Here is a 19719-nt window from a genome sequence, read left to right on the forward strand (position 1 = left end):
ATTTAGATTATCCTCTTCTGATGATTAGCAGCAGAACCCTAGTGGTATGAATCCTTTTGCTATTTGGGTGTTACAGAACCCCCCAGCACCCCCGAAGAGACTATGCCCTTAATGCAGCAACCGACCGGCTGTGACCCCCTGGGCAGAGGTAAACAAGACATCCCACTTCTGACCTCCGCCCACCTTTGTAAATCCCACGGCTATTGTAATGTACGTCTGGCGTCTTAATTGGAGCCTGTTATCTACTGGCCTGACACACATTGATTGTCCTGCCCTCTGTATATATATTCTGAGACCGATGAGTAAAATGTAGTCACACTGGAAATACATGGAGTAGCAGTGATCTTTTATATGTTCCCATGTTGCAAAGCCTTTCGAACCAGTGTCCTTCATTCAGAAGCGAGGGAAAGCAGTGTGGACCTCCTAAAACACGGGGTGGTAATGTAAGAGGTATTACAGCACAGAAGACCCCGTTACACTGGGTTCCTTGCAATGAAGAATATGATGCATCCATTAGAGAGTACCTGTCCGCTCTCCTTAAATGTTTGCTTTGAAAAATGATTGCATTCTCCGTGACACAGCAATTCTGGAACATCTTTTCCTATAACTCGGCATTGTTCCAGTTATTCCACATAGAAGATGAATAAATGGACAAGTGCGAGCAGTTGGGGGGCACATTGCTGACCACACTACCCGCTCCATGATGACCATATCGGAGGGTGTAGGGACAAGCCTCTTGACAAGGGGAATAGGATGTCTGAGAATTATTTCATGGGGAATACAAATTTTTCCTAAAACGAAAGGTGACAAATGCCGCTGTTAGAGGCTGTGACAAACGCCTGACGTATGCCGTATATTGGAAGTGTTTGCAGTCGTATGTGAACAGGGCCATAGCTCTCAGTATGTCTTTCATCAAGTGAAGCACCTTTTTCAGCCTGCCACATAATGCTGTTTTATAGTCCAACATAAAATCTTGCGCCTTCATGATACATCTTAATTTTATTTCTTTAATTTCTTTAGTTTGTTGTAGCTCAATAACACATGAATGCCCAGGGCTGCTTGGCTCGGTAGCTCATACATATGGATATAGTCCACCTCATTAAATCATGTATTTCTCTATGGCCCGCTTTCCAGATAATTTTATAACTCTTCTAAGGCTGCCTGCGTCACGCAATAAAAAGGGTCTCATTTGTTAAAATGGTTGTGCAGTACGATGGAAATGAGCATTAATTATTGCCTATCTATAACTTGGCATCGCGCTTCAGCTCCTCACAATTCCAGAATCCCTTTGCTGAAACATATCTTCTGTTTTTCACCGAATCCGATACATGTTTGCTAAAGTGTCCATCTTATCGGTTATCTGTGCTCAGTAGCCTGAAGGCTGATATTTTACCTACATGGATACTTTCTAGTAAACTACCCATGGAAGTAAATTTTCACTTAATTTACAGTTACATAGCCATCACAATGATACTTTACAAATTCAGGCAAATTCCACATGAACGTAGCCCGATTTCCAGACCTCTCCATATGCATACATAGGAAGAGACCCGTGAGCCGCGTGCCCGCATGGCCCTTGCAGGCTCCTTGTTTTAAAGAGTGTTTCATCGGCATCACTGCCGCGTTTCAAAGTACAACATGGGTTCTTGTATTAAAGGAGAGGGTCCTGAATCCTGCTGCTTACGGTATGGCAATACATCTTGCATGCAAGACAGGTTCCCTTTAAACCATGCCGGTATTTTCACATAACTTTTCAGAATAAGTAGGCATGTGTGCACATAAGGAATACCATTATTTCTGACTAATGTATGACTTGTATCCAGCATTTATCAGTTTTCTCCAATTCAAGCTTTCTCGCTGATTTTCAGTTCTGCGTTAGCCCCCCATGTGCATTAGATTTAGGGTTTAACATTCTAGTGTATATGGGATCGCTTTACACCTGGGGAAAGGTCTATAGAGCAAACTGCTACAAGACACATCTCTACTAGAGAACATAGGGGAGCACTGTTGTGTATGGGAGAGACGGTTGAGGTGGATGCCAGCCAAACCATAGCTATATAATGTGTACAGGGGATTTTGGTTGCTGCAGATTAGCGGGTATTGTTTCTCCCATACACTGTAAATGAAGGAATCCTGCTATTTTTCTCCTGTGTAGCGCACCGACAGACGCTATACAGCAGCATGAAGCACAATTTACAGCATTACTGAGCAAAGTAGCTTTGAATCCAACTCTGGGGTGAGATCAACACTTACTAGAGAGTGCAGCAGTGATCTGCCTACCTGTGTGCCTCTGCTTGTTATCATTCATGCAGAGTACATGAAGAGTTGCTGGGGGTGGCTTTGGGGGGAGGGGGTCTTGATTTTCTTAGCATGCAATATATTCTTGTACTATTAATTTATGCAAAGATTTTTGAAAGGACATTGAGCATTTAAGTTGCCTCACATGCCTCACATGTGTCTCGAAAGCTGGTCATAAGTTGGTTTTCTGGGTTCATCCCCCTATGGATATATCTGCTGATATCCCTGTAGGAGGCCGCACAGTTTGCTGCATGCAGTGTAATATTACATCACACCTATTAAATGTACTAGACCACATTACAATACAAGTTAACATGAAATGTGTCTTTGCCGGAGCTATTCTTCTCAGTTACTTCTTAGTGACTCATTTTTGGATGATATACGGTACTTTCTTCTTAAGACAGTCAATTACATACATGTAAGACTTGAGTCGTGCATATATAAACATGTTTTAGAAGTTATATTTTTATTATCAAGGGGTTTTCAAGTTATTACGTTCTGGCCTTTCTTGACCACAGCACTATAATCAGAAAATCTATGTCATCGTTATCTAAAATGTGTATTCTATAGTAATGCACATTAAATTATAATATTAAGTTACCACAGTTTGCATTATACCACAATGACTTCTGCGTTAAAGGGGTTGCCCAAAGTCCCAATTATGTTTAAGCCTGAATCCCTATCTAATGGCAAAATATAAGCTATTTTCTAATATACTGAAATTTAAAAAATGCAGTATTCTTTTTTTTTTTTTTTTTTTTTTTTTCTTCTTCACGCTTCATTTTAGAATTTCAGTGCATGCTAGTATACTCAGTGTCATCAGGGGGCAGACGCTGCGGTCAGTACCGCAGCCCCTACTGCCTCCCTGAAACAAATCATTATCGGTGAGAATTATTACAGGGGCTGAGCTAGTCCCTGCGTGATGTTCACTGTGCTGTGTGCACAATGACCAAATTATTACAGGGGCTGAGCTAGTCCCTGCGTGATGTTCACTGTGATGTGTGCACAATGACCACGTGCTCTCTGTTGCTGTCTCTGGTCAGCACCAATGAGTCTGCAACAAAAGACGGTGTCACAGTACCCAGCGTGTAGAGACCAGTGATGTCATTTTGAAGGGGTGGTGCTGGTCTCTATAACCCAGGTATTCTGACAACGCACTGTGATGCTGTCTTGTACTGCTGATCTGAGCCGGCAACAGTGCGTGCACTGTCATTGTGCACAGTACACAGCTTGTAGGGACTAGCCCAGCCGCTGAATCAAGAGTCACTGATGACTTTGCAGCACTGACCACATAGCCTCTCACCCTGATGACACTTTGGTTGAATATCCTAGCACATACTGGGATTCTCGTACAGAGTGTCATCAAAGGAAGTGACAAAAAAAAAACCTACGCAATTAGGGTAATTAGGGAATTTTTAATTAAAGTATGTTAGAAAATATTTTAGATTATGGCATTAAATAGAAGGGATTATTAATTTACACCTCGGACCCACCACTTTAACGTCATCATCATAAAATGTAATTATATTGACATTTGTGGAATGTGCTTATTGGATGCAATACAAGCAAATGAAAGATTGTTTTTATTATTTAATAGATATTTAGAAGAAAAGCAATAGAACTTGGAGAGAAACTGTTGCCTGCTTTCAATACACCAACTGGAGTTCCTTTTGCGCTGTTAAACATGAAGAGGTAAATCGTGTATTTGTGTTTTTTTATCTTCAGTGTGGTATATTTTGTTTAATTTTATCTTTGCTTATCTCTTTTTCTGCATTGGATGAGGTTCCCTTTTTCTAGCTTTATTAGAAAACTATAAAAGTGAGTTGAAAAGTAAGACTATTTTCACTCTGCCAGAAATTTCTAGTAGCCCTTGAGCAATCTGCCAGTGGAATTTTCTATTGAGGTGGTAGGTGTTAAGTGAGTGTCTTTATGCTACACGCTGATCTAGAGTGCTAGAATTGCTTGTCATGATAGTAGGAATGATGGCTACTTGAGACCTTAACGTTTCTACTTTGCCATATAAATTTCAGAATTCTCACCGTAGTATGTTAGCGAAAGCTGTTTAAAGAGGACCTGTCACCATTTTTTTTACATGCTTATCTGACCACTTCAGTGGTTTGTGATCTGAATTACACGTTTTATTTGATTTTTTTTGTGGAGATATTGGCTTGTACAGTTTATATGCTAATTTCCTCTAGAACTATGGGAGCATTAGCAGAGTTACTTCTCTGGGGGCAGTTTACTTTCCCCTGCATGAAGTTGTCCAATCATAAGTAGGCAATTTCATGCGGGGGTGGATCCCCCAGAGAAAATCAGAACCGGCTTCCATTGTGTAGTCTGGCGAGACATTTCTTACCAAGGCACACAGATCTCCTTGTCGGAACCAACTGTGATGACAAGTGCCTGGAGGAGAGGATAGCTGTGTGGCATTGTACACCACCGCCTTACGTGTATCCCAGACGCACAGCTGCTCTTGCACGTCTAATCACAGATAACGCAGAGCAGTGTATGTAATAACTAACATCTATGCTCTCCTTTACTTATACAGTCAGTAAGTGTTGGCAGTGAGATCTGTTTGGCCTGGGGAGGAGATCTGAGTTGCGTGTCTGGGATAGGTGCAGAGTGGTTTATGCAATGTCGCACAGCTCTGCTCCTCTCCCCTTGCACTTGTTAGTAAATGCCGGCAGTCAGATCTGTATGACCTGGTTAATCACATTGGTGTTACCATGTCACATAGAGAAAGCTGGTTCTAAGCTTTTCTGCAGGCTCTTTTTTTTTTGTTTGCGTAACACCTCTAGCTTATGATTAGATGATGTAATGCAGGCGAAAAAAGTAACACCTCCAGAGAAAAATCTGTTAACCCCACCCCTTGATTATAGTTGAAATTAGCTTGTAAAGCTAATATCTCTGCAGCAGAGCTGAGATGTTTTGGTGGTGAGAGTTTCTCTTAAACATTAGTTTCTTATTCTATGTACAGTAAAAGTTGCAAAGTATTTTGGTGTGTTCCTCATCCCACAAGAGGATAAGGAAAAACTCCGCTTCTTCTGGGGATGGGAGTATAGCTGAATACGCAGTAACTAACCACAAAACCTGAGACCCTGGAGGACTTTACCGAACTGTGAGCTTAAAGCTCTATATTCAGGAATTGGCAATATTGACCTGTGCAGATCCAGCCATATGTATTCTTATTCATCTTTTCAGCCAAGTAAAATGATAAATGTCTGATTATTGTCCACACGGAAGTGTCCATGACAATACCCAAACCTCTCATGCTCCACTGCAGGAGGCCATTGTGTTTAGATGAGTGGTCGATGCGTGAGAGCCTGATGCTGTACATTTTTTTCCTCTTAGAGGCCATATTTTTCCAATGTGTGTATAGGTGACTGTAGATTTTAATTTATCATGCAAAATTACTGTATGCCATATTTGAGTTAAAATTTTCACATCCGTTAACCACTGATAAACTGCGCTCAAATAAATCTAGTTCTAGTACAGAATCATGTAGTAGATTTGATGGTGGACAGTGGTACTTAATGAGCGCCTAGTAAGTTTTAGGACAATTTAGTGGTGAGATTTGGGTACTGTGAGGAATGATGTAATGCAGCCTAGTGCTTTTGTGTCTGGTGCCAGTTAGAAAGATGAACAGACAATGGGTGGTCTTTACATTCTGTCCAGCTCCAGCTTCACCGAATAACACCATGTCTGTTCCACTAATCTAATTTCACATATGTACATTTCCTAGTATGAAGCAGACAATCGTCTTTGTGGATTAGATTATGGCTGAATAAGATCTTATCTTATGGTCTCCTTGTATTCTGAGCTACCCATGTATGAATGCGCTCTCTAAGCACCAATCTCCTGTTTGGAATATGAATTGGAGTTTGTACTAAGGAAACAATAAAAAAATGAGCCAATAAATGTAAAATAGGATTTGTAGAAGAAAAAGGAGAGAGAGGAGTATTTCATGTCAGTGTAATCTGTCAGGTCTGTGAAGGAGCGTGCAATCCAGAAAAAAAAATTGTATCACTTTTAAAGTTTGGTACATATGTTGGGAAAAAATCTCTCCCTGGTATAGGTCATCACTAAGAGAACTGTGGGGGTCTGACACCCGACAATCCCACGGGTAAGATGATAGTGCTGGAATGGAAGCCATCCATACAAAGGAGATGGTGGACAATCATCCGAAGATCCCATACACATTAGAGTGGCATCTAAACTGGACAATATCAGCGGGTTAAGCGTAATTTCTTTTGTATGGTGGGGGGGTGGACGCTTAAACAATGGGTGGGCCCTATTCATGGCTTACTGTCCACCTAATTGTGAGATATAGCACAGTACTCCGGAGAGGCGACCAAACAATGTACCGGGGTTGTGTTGTTTCACCCCATACATAGAGTGGAAATCAACTGATCAGTGAGGGTGCCAGGTGCTAAACCCCGAGCAAACTCGTATTAGCGGCTTAACCCATATACACAATATACAATGCATGCATTTGGAACATTTCCTGGCACATACAGTCATGGCCAAAAGTTTTGAGAATGACACAAATATTAATTTTTACAAAGTCTACTACTTCATTTTTTCTAATGGCAATTTGCATATACTCCAGAATGTTATAAAGAGTGATCAGCTTAACAGCAATTACTTGCAAAGTCAATATTTGCCTAGAAAATTAACTTTATCCCCCAAAACACATTTCAACATCATTGCAGCCCTGCCTTAAAAGGACCAGCTAACATCGTTTCAGTGATTGCTCCATTAACACAGGGGTGGGTGTTGATGAGGACAGGGCTGGAGATCAATCTGTCATGATTAAGTAAGAATGACACCACTGAACACTTTAAAAAGAGGCTGGTGCTTGGCATCATTGTTTCTCTTCTGTTAACCATGGTTATCTCTAAAGAAACACGTGCAGTCATCATTGCACTGCACAAAAATGGCCTAACAGGGAAGAGTATCACAGCTAGAAAGATTGCACCTCAGTCAACAATCTATCGCATCATCAAGAACTTCAAGGAGAGAGGTTCCCTTGTTGCCAAAAAGGCTCCAGGGCGCCCAAGAAAGACCAGCAATCGCCAGGACCGTCTCTTAAAAGTGTTTCAGCTGCAGGATCAGGCTACCAGCAGTGCAGAGCTTGCTCAGGAATGGCAGCAGGCAGGTGTGAGTGCATCTCCACACACTGTGAGGCAGAGACTCTTGGAGCAAGGCCTGGTGTTGTGAGTTAATTTTCCCCTTCATTACTGAGGCCCGAGGAACTCCCTCTTCTGGTGAAGAAAGGTAGTGAGCCTGATTATCAAACACCTGAGGCTGATGATGATGACTGGCTGAGTGGAGTTACTGACTGGATATAAGGCTGCCGACGCCCTTCTGTCCTGCGGGTGATTTCTCTGTGGGATCCTTGGAGACCAGTCTGAATTCCTGCTCCTCTAAAGCTAAGTTTGCTGCTCGGCCTTTTGCTTTGTGCTTTGACTTTGTTTTGCTTTGTTTTTCTGGATTTCTGCCTTTCCCTGCTGAGGTGTGCTGAATTCATTTAGCTCTGTCTTCTGAAAATACCTGAGTGCTGATTTTAGTTTTTGAAGCCTAGCTGCTTCAGGGCCTTTTTCATATCAGCTTGTTGGCTTATGTCTTTGATAGGGTTTTGGCAGATTGCAGACAGCAGCCTTCCTGTCCTTTCCTATCTAGGTAGTTTTGGGCCCCGTCTTTGCTCAGTCTATCTTTCTGTCTGTGTTAGTATTTTCATCTTGCTTCACCGTCATTATATGTTGGAGGCTGCCTATTGCTTTGGGGTCTGCTCTGGGGCAGTTTAGATTTCCCCTTTCTTTCTTTAGGCCTATGTAATTCTCCGGCTGTGATCGAGGGGTCTAGGGCATCGTAGGAACCCCCCACGGCTACTGCTAGTTGTGTTGATAGGTTCAGGGGTCTGCAATCTGATAGTTGCCAACGTCTCTGGTTTTCTGGACTTAGCTTGTATTTCTGCTTTTGCCTCCTACGGTGACTCATTCATAACAGCCTGGTCTCAGGGAGGGCAGCAAAGAAGCCACTTCTCTCCAGAAAAAACATCATGGACAGACTGATATTCTGCAAGAGGTACAGGGAGTGGACTGCTGAGGACTGGGGTAAAGTCATTTTCTCTGATGAATCCCCTTTTCAATTGTTTGGGACATCTGGAAAACGGCTTATTCGGAGAAGACCAGGTGAGCGCTACCACCAGTCTTGTCTCATGCCAACTGTCAAGCATCCTGAAACCATTCATGTGTGGGGTTGCTTCTCAGCCAAGGGAATGGGCTCTCTCTCAGTCTTGCCTAAAAACACAGCCATGAATAAAGAATGGTACCAGAATGTCCTCCAAGAGCAACTTCTCCCAACCGTCCAAAAGCAGTTTGGCGATCAACAATGCCTTTTTCAACATGATGGAGCACCTTGCCATAAAGCAAAGGTGATAACTAAATGGTTCAGGAAAGAAAACATAAAGATTTTGGGACCATGGCCTGGACACTCCCCAGATCTTAATCCCATTGAGAACTTGTGGTCAATCATCAAGAGACGGGTGGACACAAAAACCTTCAAATTCAGACAAAATAAAAGCATTGATTTTGCAAGAATGGACTGCTATCAGTCAGGATTTGATCCAGAAGTTGATTGAGAGCATGCCGAAGAGAATTGCTGAGGTCCTGAAGAAGAAGGGTCAACACTGCAAATATTGACTTGCTGCATTAACTCATTCTAACTGTCAATATAACCTTTTGTTACTCATAATATGATTGCAATTATATTTTTGTATGTGATAAAAAAAATCTGACAAACACATAAAAACCAGAGGGCAGCAGATCATGTGAAAATATAATATTTGTGTCATTCTCTAAATTTTTGGCCATGACTGTACATGGACCATGCAGAGGTAAAAGTGTGAATTTTGTGTATTTCCAAGTCATTCTAGAGCTACACTGTGAAGACCAGGGCTAGAAAGAGATGTAGTAATTCACTTTTCTAGATTCCGAAGTAAGCAAAAAAAAAAAACTCCGCAGTGACAATTATTTCCATTCCTGAAACTCTGAATGTTTATGTATAATGTCCTTTTAAATATATACCAAAATATCGAAACTAATTCAATTTTACTACTTAGATTTTCCAATTACAATTTAGTTAAAACCAGCAGCCAAATTTAATTTTGAACCACATGAGGACTTAACAGTATGGCATTGGCAGACAAGTTGGCAGTAATATAAGCAAAGCTATTAAATTGGTCTGTTGCTAAATGAATGTTTCACTTTACCTTTCTCCATTTTATGGCATTTCTAATTGCATTTGTCCTCGAAACTCTTGAAACGTCAATTATTAGACATCTTTAAAAAGCTATTTCCTACCAACATTGTCTTAATTGTTTCTGTAAATCTATCCATTCAGGATGCCTGAAGGTCATTCTAGTACTGGGTGTCATGTGGATTGGTTTGTCAGAGACCCTAAAATGAACTGCATTTGGTGTAAATCACACGTGCAATCAATTTTTTTTTTTTTTTTCTTTAATCAGAATTTTTGATGACGCAAGTAGTCCACTTTATGTTTAAAAACATAGGTTTTACTAAAGTTTCTGATTGTCAAATATATCCTTGTGGCTTGGTTCCAAGATTTTTAGACGAGTGACTTGATGCCAGTTTTTTTTAATTGTTACTATTTTTATGTGAGAGGCTATTATTTAGTAAGAAAAGACTACTATTTGCTTGCACCTTTACCCCCCTAAGCCTGTTTGCCCCTCCGTGACTAGGCCAAATTTTACAATTCTGACCACTGTCACTTTGAGGTAATAACTCTGGAACGCTTCAATGTATCCTGGTGATTCTGAGATTTTCTTTCATGACATATTGTTCATCGTAGTAAAAATTTATATGACTTGCATATATGTGTGAAAAAACACAGAAATTTGGCGAACATTTTGAAAATTTTTCAATTTTAAAACTTTTAATTTGTATGCCCTTAAAATCAGTCATGTCACACAAAATAGTTAACATTTCCTACATGTCTAGTTTACATCAGCAGAATTTTTCAACCACAATTTTTTGGGGGGGAAGTTAGAAGGGTTAATAGTTGACCAGCGATTTCTAAAAATTTTTTCAAGAAAATTTTCAAAAAAAATTTTTTTTAAGTGATCACATTACATTTGAGGGGACTATGACAGAAAATACCCAAAATTAACGCCATTCTAAAAACTGCACACCTCAGTGGGCTCAAAGCCACATTCAAGGAGTTGATTAACCCTTCAGGTGCTTCGCAGGAATTTTTAACCTGAGGAAGGAAAAAAAATGAACATTTAATTTTAACGAATTTCATTTTATACCTGATGTTTTTTTGTTTTTTTTATTTTCACCAGAGTTGCAGGAAAAAATGGACCACAAAATCGGTTTTGCAGTTTCTCCTGAGACTGTCGATACCCCAGAAGAGTGCTATTTGACTTTTTAAATGCAAAATTTGCTGGAATAATTTTTGAACGCCATGTCTTGTTTGGAAAGCCACTGATATGATTAAACGGTGGAAACCCCCACACAAGTGACACCATTTTGGAAACTTGACCCCTCAGAGAACTGGTATAAATGTATGTTGAGCACCTTAAACCCCCAGGTGCTTCTCCAGAAAATTATAACATTGAGCCGTGAAAATAAAACCAATTTTTGCCACAAGGAATGTTTTTTTTGTTTTTAAACTCATAATTTTGCTTTTTTTTTCTGTAAGAGTCACAGGAGAAATTGCGCCATATAATTTGTTGTGCAATTTCTCCCGAGTACGTTGATACCCTATATGTGGGGGGAAAACTGCTGTTTTAGTGCATGGCAGGGCTCAGAAAGAAAGGAGTGACATTTTGGAATACAGACTTTGATGGAATTGTGTGTGGGTGTCATGTTGTGTTTGGAGTGCACCTGATGTGCCTAAACAGTGGAAAGCCCCCACAAGTGACCCATTTTTAGAAACTATAGACACCACAAGATATTTATCTAGACGTGTGGTGAGCACATTGAATCCCCAGGTGCTTCATAGAAGTTTGCAACATTGATCTGTGAAAATGAAAAAAAAAAAATCCTTCATAACTGTTTTAGCCCCAATTTTTTCCATTTTCACAAGGATAACAGAAGAAAATCGACATAAAAATTTGTTGTGCAATTTCTCGACACCCCATATGTGGTGGAAAACTACTTTTGAGGCACAGTACAAAGATCAGAAGGGAAGAAGCACCTTGTTGAAGTTCAGATTTTGCTGAACTAGTTTGAGTGCACCGCACGCCCAGAGCCAGGAAGAACGGATTAGAATAACGGATTGAAAGATGTTTCAACAACAAGACCGCAGCTATGAGGCATACAGGTAGAACGTTTTGAACAGTTCTTTCACCTGCACGCCCATATTAATAGTTTACAAATGTCCCAGGGGGTGACAGAATATCTTTAATGTCTACTACGACATATGTAGTATCAAAAAGCAACCGTCTGCACAGCCGTTAGATAGGGTTCCCAAACCCTGTGGTATAGTGAATATGACTTGGCACACAAATCGTGGTAGAAGTGAAAGAGATTTAATCCAAAAGTATATACAGTAGGCACAAACGTTTCGGTCTACAGCGACCTTCATCAGTGTACTGTATGATACATTAGACAATCATGGGATATCCTTATCCCTTTGAGAAATGTACTCTGTCTATTAGAATATATGGTATGCTGCTATAGCATCAGCCGCAGTGATGGCTTATCAAAGATATAAGGTGAAAAGGAGTCCTAGACACGGTATCCACCACTTGTCAAACAGTGCAATGAAGCAAGGATTGCCCCACACCAGGTACTGTTTACATCAGACTGCAGCCAAAACTGGTGGGTGCTGGGTGTTGAAACAACCCCTTCACCACCTTGGAACTTTTTTCGCTCCCCTTCTTCCCGGAGCCATAAGGCTATGTGCACACGCTGCAGTTTTTGCTGCGGTTCCGCTGCGGTTTTGGCCCTGCGGAACCGCAGCAGTTCCGCAGACATGGTACTTTACCATGTAAGCCTATGGGTTTTCAAAACCGCAGTGCTCACGCTGCGTTTTTTTCTGTGCGGTTTTGCTGCGTTTTTTTTTCCGCAGCATGTCAATTATTTCTGCGAATTCTGCTGCGGTTTCACACCTTTAACATAGTAGAGGTGTGAAACCGCTGGTCACTTTACCTGCGGTTTTACCTGCGGTTCTGCTGGAAAAAACCCGCAGGTGAGTCTGCAGTGTGTGCACATAGCCTAATTATTTTTATTTTTTTTATTTTCCCATCAGTATGGCCTTGTGAAGGCTTGTTTTTTGCGGGACGAGTTGTACTTTTGATCAACACCATTGGTTTTACTATATAGTGTACTGGAAAACAGGAAAAAATTCCAATTGCAGTGAAATTGCAAAAAAAGTGCAAATCCACAATTGATTTTTGTTTTTTTACCATGTCCACTAAATGCAAAAACTGACCTGCCATTATGATTCTCTAGGTCATTACGAGTTCGCAGACACCAAACATGTAAGGCTGAGTTCACACATGGCGTTTTTTTTGCGTTTCCGCGGCGGTTTTAACTGCGTGATTTTGCCGCGAAAAATAAGCATCCCATTCATTCCTATGGGATTCCGCAATGCTGTACTAATGCTGCGGTTTTTAGTGGCGGAATCGCTTCGTGGTAAACGCAGCATGCTCATTAATTTTGCGGAATCGCGGCGATCCCGCACCCATAGGAATGCATTGTTCTGCTTACTTTCCGCATGTGGCTGTGCACACCATGCGAAAAGTAAGCAAAACATTTGCGGATGGTACCCACGGTCCGGAGAAGAGGAGACTGTCCTCCGGGCTTTGGGTACCATATCCCTGTAAAAAATAAAATTTAAAATAATAGTTATTCTCACCTTCCGACGTCCCGCGCAGCCTTCCCGCCTCTCTCCACGCTCCCGGTCCCAGTAAGCCTTTGCGAGCGATGACGTCCGTTCTAACGGGATCGCGATGTCTCGAATGACCGGTCGAATGACCGCGAGACGTCACGATCCCGCGAGAACAGACGTCATCACGGTAATTGTCGCAAAGGACTACTGGGACCAGGAGCGTGGAGAGATGCGGGAAGGCTGCGTGGGACGTCGGAAGGTGAGAATAACAATATTTTTTTAATATTATTTACATTCTATATTTTACTATTGAGGCCGCATAGGCGGCCTCAATAGTAAAAAGTTGGTCACACTCGTCAAACACTATGTTTGACAAGTGTGACCAACCTGTCAATCAGTTCTCCATGCGATGCTCCAGATCGCTTGGAAAACGTTAGCAATTCTGCAAGTTAATTAAGCTTGCAAAATGCTAGTTTTTCCGCGGGAAAATCACGGGAATTTAAAGTGTAATTTTCCCGCGGAATGGAATTCTGGAATTCTCGCGGTAATTTCCGTGAGTTCCGCTACGTGTGACCCCAGCCTAAAGGTTTTTTTTAAATGGTGGTGAAAAAATCAAAAATTTGTCAAAAAAAGAGGAATGCAAAAAAAGTTCTGTAAGACTGTAGGCCTAAGTTACTGTGGAAGAAATATGAATAAAAAATATATAATCATAAAACAGTGGAACCTGGAAACAAGACCCCACGTGTATTGCCAAATACATACATAAAATTGTGGCTTCCTCTTGGGTAGCTGAAAAATTAAGATAAAAGATGTTAAAGCAGTGCATTTAATTTTGTATTAAAAATAATTTAATTATAGAATCAATAATGTAAAAATAAAAATCACGGCACATTCCCTTTACATTTTGCAGTTGGTTCTGTATAAAAGAAAACCCAGTAAAGACCCTTAATCCACCCTCCCATAGTATTGATAGGGTTATTGACTTTGAGAGTCACTTGCAAATTGGACCAGGACTGGCATCTTGGTGACAAGGCCCTTGCTCTGCATGCAATACAGCAGGGGCCTATGATTATAAAATGATGTGTAAGTAATTAAATAGGTATTCTGGTCCTCACGCTCATCAGTCCCGTAGATCTTGTGGCTGATGGGACCATTGTGCTGTATCCCCTTCAGGCCTAATCTGGATTTACAATGAATGACTATTGAGAACTTTCTTTTTATGATGATCTTTCATTGTAAAGAGGCTTTAAAACACCCGATGAATGAGCAAAACATTTCTTCATTAGGTGAAATGATCTTTTGTGTAATGCATAAGATCATCGTTCTCAGTTGTGCATTGTATTGGTGAAAATAGAATTCGCACTGCTGAAAACAATGGCCACCTATACGTTCGGAGTCATCTATTATCAAACACTCAGGGTGCATCATTTACTTTTGGTCTGCCTTTAAAGGGTCACCAATCGATACAGATTTATCAGTCGGTGGGTTAAGTGCTAACTAGTGATTTCTGTAAACTGACCCTTAGATATGTACTTCTTGCTTGATGCATTAACCAACTCCAAGGTACCTAGCTGAAATATCAGGCTCCACTTGGTCCTTTAGTCTGCTGATCGGCGAGGGTGCCTGGGTTTGATATACACTGATCACCTATAATAGGGCTGGACAATTAATTTTTCCTTGGGGCCAATGAGACCCCAACTGTTGTGTAAGGTGAAACCAATAGGCTGAACTTAATTCAGCTATATATTTTTGTTTTTCATATTGTGCTAATGATTACTCATTATATCACTTAAGGGCTTGTGCTGATGTTCCAGATTCACACTGGGCGTTTTCACTGCTTTTTAATGCTAATTTTCAGCTACTTTTTAAGCCTATGAGATTTCAGAAATCTCATGCGCGCACACACACTGTTTTTTTTCGTCATCAAGATTTTGTGCTTTGTAGCTTTTTTTTTTTTGCATAGAGCATGTCACTTTCATTGTTTTTGCAGCATTTTTGCAACGTTTTTCATCCCTAGACTTGAATGGATGGTGAAAAAAACGCTGCAAATACGCAGGTTGACTTTTTTTTGCAGCGAATTTGTGCAGAAAAGTGAAAGACAGCAGGATGTGACCTCACAGTGCCGCTTCATCTAGATGGCAGGCTGCATGGTTGCATGATGTGTCTATACAGCCTGTCATCCAGCAGAGCAGACCCGAACTTCATTCACTTGAATTGGGGGCCTGACAATACAGTGTTTGACCAGTGAAACCATCCCCGCTGGTCAAAGAGCCACGGTTCCCACGTTGTCAAAGGACAGCATGAGCACTCAGCTGTGATGGGAGGTATATTGTTTACCTCCGGTCACTGGTGTCAGCTGATGGGACTACCGCTCCCATCATCCTGCTGCCGCTAATAAGTCAGAGCAGGAGCTGATAATGGAAGTATTCATCAGCTGCTCCTGCGCTGTAAATAAATAAAAAACCTGTGTGGGTTCCCACTTATTTTTGATAACCAGCCAGACAAAACTCACAGCTGGGGGCTGCAACCCTCAAACGCAGTTCAGCTGGCTGGAAACTCGGCCTCAGTGATGTCACAGCTAGTCACTGAGGCTGCGCTCGCACCCTGTCATTCACCAGTGGTTCTCAGCCTGGACAGTGGCATCTTGGCACCGTCCAGTTTGAAAACTATTTCTCCCCCAGATATTGGTTATGGCGTTGGACTGAATGACGGAGAGGTGAGGGATATTGTTGTAGTAAACCTAAAAAAAACAAGAGATCGAGGGCTTCAGTGGAATTAGGCAAGGTCGTAAGTATGGTTTAAATAAGATTATGCAGAAATGACGTGGAAGTGCAATAAGGACTGCGCTTGCTTCTGGTAGAGTAAAGGGTTCTTTATTCAGCCAACGCGTTTCCTGAGCCTGCTGGCTCACTTCATCAGGGCAGATCTGAACCCTTTACTCTACCAGAAGCAAGCGCAGTCCTTATTGCACTTCCACGTCATTTCTGCAATTCTGTCCTAGGACCCTGTGCAGACTTGCTGCTGCTTCTCAAGCGTTCATGGGTGTTGTGACTTCCTCACAACCCCAATAGGTGAGCACCTTCCCTACTGTTCCACAATTTTAATTGTTTTATACGGATTTCACACAGTGGATGCGCCCTGTATCTCTCCTTTTAAATAAGATTATAAAAGGAGTCTGTCTTTTTTCAGTTAACCCCTTACTGCCAGCTGACAATAGTACGTCAGCTGGCAGTATCCCCTGGAGTCCACCTCAAAACCACGACATGTCAACTGTTATAAACAGCTGTCCTGTGCCCGCAATAGGCGCGAGTGAAATTGCGATTCGCCTGCACCTATTAACTAGTTAAATCCCGCTATCAAACACTGACAGCAGGTATTTAGCTAGAGCTTCCGGCGCGTGGCCAGAAATATGCGCATCGCCGACCCACCTCACGTGATCAGGGGTCAGCGACGCGTTGCCATAACAACCTGAGGTTTCCTCGAGACCTCTATGGTTGTTGATGGTAGATTGCTGTGAGTGCCTCCCTATGGTCGGCATTCATCGCAATACTGTAATTCTACTACATAGAGGTGTTCTATGCATCGTGCTATGGCAGCTTCTAGCCTCCTATAGAAGCTGTTGAAGCATGCCAAAAGTTAAAAAGTGTTTAAAAATAAAAAAACAAGTTTAAATCGCCTCCCCCTTTCACCCCAATCAAAATAAAACAATAGAAAAAAATCATACCTACACATATTTGGTATCGCCGCGTTCAGAATCGCCTGATCTATCAATAAAAAAGGATTAACCTGATCGCTAAATTGCATAGCGAGAAAAAAATCAAAACGCCAGAATTACGTTTTTATTGTCGCTGCGACATTGCATTAAAATGCAATAATGGGCAATCAAAAGAACATATCTGCACATAAATGGTATCCTTAAAAACGACAGCTCAGCGCACAAAAAGTAAACTCTCACCCGACCCAAGATCGGGAAAAATGGAGACGCTACGGGTCTCGGAAAATGGCGCGATTTTTTTTTTTTTTTTTTTTAACGTTGGAAAAATTTTTCACCACTTAGATAAGAGAACCTAGACATGTTTGGTGTCTATGAACTCGTAATGACCTGGAGAATGATAATTGCAGGTTAGTTTTAGCATTTTAATGAACCTAGTAGAAAAGCCAATCAAAAAACAAGTGTGAGATTGCATTTTTTTGCAATTTTTTTCACGTTTTCAAATACACAGCATGGTAAAATCAATGGTGTCGTTCAAATGTTCAACTCGTCCCACACAAAATAAGCCCTCACACGGCCATATTGCCGGAATAATAAAAAGTTATGACATTGGCAAGATGGGGAGCGGAAAACACAAAAAGCTCCGGTCATGAAGTGGTTAAAGAACTTTATTCTGGGTGTCTGTGTTTTTATACAATGTGACTATGGGGTTAGTTAGTAATGGATTAGTAACTATCACCCCACTTGCCACCACTACAGGGCAAGTGGGAAGAGTGAGGCGAAGTGCCAGAATTGTCACATCTTTGAGATGCGCCTTTTCTGAGGCAGCTAAGAGCTGCTGTTTTTAACCTGTTGGGAAGAGTATCCATGGCCCCTTCCTAGGCTATTAATATCAGCCCGCAGCTGTCTGCATGGCCTTTGCTTGTTGTTAATTATAGTGGGACCCTACATAATTGTACTGGGTAATGGTTGTGTCTGACCGTGCTGGGACCTGGCCTGATCATACCACAGCTCCTGGATGGGAGGGTGTAAGAGTATGCGGACATTACAGCAGGGGATCACAGCCTATTCTTTTTGTGAGGTAAAACATTTCCCTGGCTTTTTTTTTTAAATGTTTTACCTCAAAGAATCATTTGTGATCCCATGCTATAATGTCTCTATTCTCTTTTGCTTCCTCCCCTGCCCAGGAGATGTGGTATGACCAGACCATGTCCCTGCACGGTCAGATACAGTCATTACACAGTACACAGCAGGGGTACATTTGTGAGATTAACTCAGCACAGGAACATTTTATTTAACACACCCAATTATAATTACTAGAAATTAAATTACTAGATTATGGCCCGATGCTATCGCATCGGGAGGATGCGATAGCATCACACCTCTTGCCATGTTAACCCTCAACACACACACTCCTCAATACACACTCCTCTCACCTTTCACCATCTCCACTCACTCTTTCACTCCACATACGACCCCTTCTCTCACTCCGTCTCTCATACTCACGCCGTCATCGCCGCTGCTCCACGATCCCCGACATCATCTTCCGCCGGCGCCATCCTGGATCCAGACGTTGTCCACGCCGGCGACATGTTCTTGCGGCAACGCCATCTTGAGTATCGTGAAATCCCGCGATAGTCAAGATAGCGTCGCCGGAAGAACATGTCGCCGGCGTGGACGACGTCGGGATCCAAAATGGCGTCGGCGAAATCTCGCGAGTTTTCGCCGACGCCATTTTGGATCCCGACGTCGTCCTCGCCGGCGACATGTTCTTGCGGCGACGCCATCTTGACTATCGCGGGATTTCGCTGATCCAAAATGGCGTCGCCGCAAGAACATGTCGCCGGCGTGGACGACATCGGGATCCAAAATGGCGTCGGCGTAATCTCGCGATGCCAGTGAAAGGAAAGCAGCTTTAGCACTACGACAAAAACAACGCCATGCTAATGAGACTCCTGAGAAAAACACCATCGCCTTGAGAAGATTAAGGCTTATAAACGCCGTCACCTCACATACGAATCCCCTAACTCTAAATCCATAAGATTGGCTGAAGAAGCCTCTGCACGCCGTCACCGCCGACAACAGACGGCTTCTTCCTCATCATCTATAATAATAAATGCCCTAACCAGCTTCCGGTTGTAACAACTTCCGTCCAGTTGTAACCGGTGACATCACCACACACACACGCACGTTAACCCTCAACACACCACACCGCCTCAACACACACTCCTCTCACCTTTCACCTCCACTCATGTCCACTCACTCTTTCACTCCACATACGTTCCTTTCTCTCACTCCGTTTCTCATACTCACACCGTCATCGTCGCTGCCCCGACATCTTCCTCCGCCGCCGCGAACCAGGATCCAGACGTTCTCCAGGCCGCCGACATGTTCTTGCGGGACGCCATCTTGGATTTCGTGAAATCCCGCGATATTCAAGATAGCGTCGCCGCAACAACATGTGGCTGGCGTGGACGACATCTGGATCCAAAAAGATGGCGTCGGCGAAATCTCGCGAGATTACGCTGACGCCATTTTGGATCCCGATGTCGCCCACGCCAGCGACATATTCTTGCGGGACGCCATCTTGGATGTCGTGAAGTCCCGCGATATTCAAGATGGCGTCGCCGCAACAACATGTCGCTGGCATGGGCGACATCGGGATCCAAAATGGCGTCGGCGTAATCTCGCGAGATTTCGCCGACGCCATCTTTTTGGATCCCGATGTCGTCCACGCCAGCGACATATTGTTGCGGCGACGCCATCTTGAATCTCGCGGGATTTCACGACATCCAAGATGGCGTCCCGCAAGAACATGTCGGCGGCCTGGAGAACGTCTGGATCCTGGA

The 19719-nt window shown here is 42.4% G+C and overlaps 1 protein-coding gene across 1 annotated transcript in view; it reads left to right on the top strand.

Moving 5' to 3' along the window:
• Positions 1-19719, top strand: part of LOC141089477 (mannosyl-oligosaccharide 1,2-alpha-mannosidase IA-like) — a 317924-nt gene that overhangs the window by 193885 nt on the left and 104320 nt on the right. Inside the window, exon 5 of the mRNA XM_073575915.1 lies at positions 3896-3990. Coding sequence (XP_073432016.1) covers positions 3896-3990 — 95 coding nt within the window. The remainder of the gene's footprint in view (positions 1-3895; positions 3991-19719) is intronic.

Source organism: Dendrobates tinctorius, unplaced genomic scaffold, assembly GCF_039654945.1.
Source record: "Dendrobates tinctorius isolate UK_male_01 unplaced genomic scaffold, ASM3965494v1 ptg000046l, whole genome shotgun sequence".
Lineage (NCBI taxonomy): Eukaryota > Metazoa > Chordata > Amphibia > Anura > Dendrobatidae > Dendrobates > Dendrobates tinctorius.